This window comes from Magnolia sinica, chromosome 1 (genome assembly GCF_029962835.1).
Source record: "Magnolia sinica isolate HGM2019 chromosome 1, MsV1, whole genome shotgun sequence".
NCBI classification, from domain to species: domain Eukaryota; kingdom Viridiplantae; phylum Streptophyta; class Magnoliopsida; order Magnoliales; family Magnoliaceae; genus Magnolia; species Magnolia sinica.
Genome location: NC_080573.1, coordinates 116,249,009 through 116,252,169, shown reverse-complemented (window position 1 = coordinate 116,252,169; position 3,161 = coordinate 116,249,009). Strand labels below are relative to the sequence as shown.

The window sequence follows — 3,161 nt, the reverse complement described above, 5'->3', positions numbered from 1 at the left end:
TCTCTGAGATCTGTCAGGTGATCGGATGCCTTAACGCTCTTTACTAACATATCATCGACATACACTTCCATAGTATGTTTGATCTGCTTGGCGAACATTTGATTCACCAGCCTTTGATATGTAGCCCCAGCATTTTTCAAGCCTAACGGCATGACCCGGTAACAGTAGAGTCCCTTGTTTGTGATAAAGGTAGTCTTCTGCCTGTCTGGGGGATGCATCACGATCTGATTGTACCCGAAGTAAGCATCTAGGAAGGAAAGTAATTCATGCCCTGCTGTGCTGTCCACCAGCTGATCAATCCAAGGCAACAGGAAGCTATCCTTCGGACACGCCTTATTCAAATATGAGTAATTTACACAGACCCGCCATTTTTCGTTGGCTTTCTTGATAAGGACCATATTTGTGATCCAATTGGGATAATGCACCTCCTCTATGAAGCCGGCGTCAAGCGGAATGGAGACCTTGTCGGCTATAGCTTCATACCATTCAGCATTGAACGACCTCCTTTTCTATTTTACTGGTTTGTGGTTTGGATCCACATTTAGTCGGTGGATCATGACATCCGGAGAGATCCCGGGTATATCTTCATGCGACTATGCGAAGACATATCTGTGCTACTGCAGGAAGGCTAGTATTTCGAACTGCTGCTCAGGGTTTAATGATGTTCTGAGCTGAACAGTTTTGCTCGGGCGTGCTTCATCGAGCAGTACTTTCTCCAGGTCTTCCACGGATGAGTCCTCCGCGGGTCCTCTGGGATCTAGAACGTTGATGGTAAGGGCTTGCTTCACTGACCCTTTCTTCACTGATATCGCGTAGCATCTACGGGCCTCACGCTGGTCACCTCAGAGGTAACCTACCCCACCCTCGATGGGAAATTTTATCATTAGATGATAGGTGGAGACGACTGCCCTCACTGCATTGAGAGAAGGTTTGCCCAAAATGACGTTATGTACTGATGGCACATTGACAACGAGGAAATCTACCATGATGATGACTTGATGTTGTCCTTCTCCTGTGGTCACAGGGAGGGAGATGACTCCCTCGGAGATCACCCTTTCTCCGACAAAACCATGTAAGGAGGTCTTCACAGGTCTGAGGCGTGACCTTAGGATCCCCATTCTTTCGAATGCCTCAGAGTAGATCACATTTGCTGAGCTTTCGGTGTCGACCAGGATACAGTACACCTTATGGTTGGCTATGGTCATAGTGACCACAAGGGCATCGTCGTGCGGATGTTGGATTCCGCACGCATCGTCTTCCGAGAAGGTCATATTATACAGATTGACCCGAAGCTCTTTGCTTGGCCGCTCGGTCAAGTGGACATGATGTTCCGGATCAGACTTCCGAGAATGGGCTTTTCGAGCCCTGTTTGGATCTCCTCCTCCTGACGAGCCGCCGAAGATGGTGCGGATTTCGGTTGGCTCTTCTGTGGTGTTATTCGGTTTCTCTCGCTCTTCTTTCCGAGCTGTTTTTCCTTCCTTGGTATATTGGCGCAGATGGCCTTTATGGACGAGGGCCTCGATCTCATCTTTAAGGTCCACACAATCAGCTGTGTTGTGGTCGTAATCCTGATGGAAGCGGCAGTACTTGCATTTGTCTCGATGATCTGGGTCGGCCCTCATACAGACAGGCCAATTCAGAAGCTTGTGCCCTCTGATGTCCAATAGAATTTGCTCAGTTGACGTGTTGAGGGAGGTGTAGGAACGGAATTTACCCTCCGATTTTCTGCTCGGACGACGATCGCGAGGGTCACGGTCGTCTAATCCTTTACTGGATGGCTGAGGTTCTTCGTTCCTTGGCCTCTTCCCTTTACCAGTTGGCTCTGTCACTTGAACATTTTTGTGGGCGTTGGAGAATTCCTTAGCGTTAGTATACTTCTGAGCTCTGGCGACGAGGTCAGCTAACGTCTTCGGTGGATTCTTTCTAATGGAGAAAGTAAACTTTCTCTCTTTTAGGCCGTTGAACATGGCAGCGAGGTCCATCTTGTCGTCGTAGTCTTCTACCTGCAATGTTTCCTCATTGAAGCGAGTAATGTAGTCCTTTAACGACTCCTTAGGCTCTTGCTTGATGGTGAACAAGTGAGTATTGGGCTTCCGACTCCTCTTACCGCTTATGAATTGGGTAAGGAATAGTCGGCTTAGTTCTGCGAAGGAACCAACGGAGTTGGGTTTAAGTTGACGATACCAACTTCGAGCAGATCCTGTGAGTGGGATTGAGAATCCCCTGCACATCATCGCGTTCGTCGTTGTCTAGATTTGCATCCACGAACGATAAGCCTCCACATGCTCAGATGAGTCACCAAACTCAGATTATTAGATGACAGGAGGTATTCGGAACCTCTGGGGCATCACCTCGTCCATGATCGCAAAGGTGAAGGAAGGGTCAGTCTCTTCCATCATCGCTTGAACAGAGCGGGAACCGACGATGGCGGTTACTTCTTTTCTAGCGTCAGAATTTTATTATTGAGCCCGCGAACCGTGTTTCCCAAGGGTCTTTATTCTCAACTACTATTTCCTGAGTGTTTTTTATTTCGGGAGTCCTCCTTCCCCGTCTCTGTTCCAGCTCGTGGCGGAGATCCGTCGATACCAGGGCCAAGGTGATCGAGGCATTCATCGGAGCTCGACTGGCTATGTTCCGAGCTGAAACTTGAATTTGGGTCGGGGGAGGATTCTGAACCAATGCCGGCGCCTGAGGGGGTTGACGCGGGGGCCCCTCGGGTCTCGTGCTCCTCGGCACGGAATGAGCTTCCATAACCGGACCAATCAGCTCAGGAACAAGGTTCTCCTAAGCAGGAGGTGGTTGCGGCTCCTGTCGCTGTTTCATCTAGTTGATTTCGTCACGCAGGGCTTGTATCTCGCTCTGCATCACCCGATACTTGCTTGCTCGATTACGAGAACGCTGGGAAGGCCCTGGTGTTGATTCGACGTGAAGTAGCGAAGAGGAATGGGTCTGCTCATTTTGCTCTGGTTCCGCAGCTACTACTTTCTTCTTCTCTCTTGTCATAATGCTTAAGAATAAGAACCTAACCTTTCGTATCAGATTCCCACAGACGGCGCCAAAAATGTTAATGACAAAATCTGGATCACCCTCCACTCGGCACGGTGAACCTCCAAGGAACCCTGATCCTACACAAATAGTGAGCAAAGGAGACCCTGGCTAGG

At 49.3% G+C, this 3,161-nt stretch overlaps 1 protein-coding gene across 1 annotated transcript; it reads right to left on the bottom strand.

Annotated features, from left to right (window-relative positions):
• Positions 1–842: 842 nt before the first annotated feature.
• Positions 843–2,234, bottom strand: LOC131248550 (uncharacterized). Its single transcript, XM_058248878.1, has one exon. It carries the CDS (start codon positions 2,232–2,234, stop codon positions 843–845), a length of 1,392 nt encoding a protein of 463 aa, XP_058104861.1.
• Between the last annotated feature and the right edge of the window lie 927 nt (positions 2,235–3,161).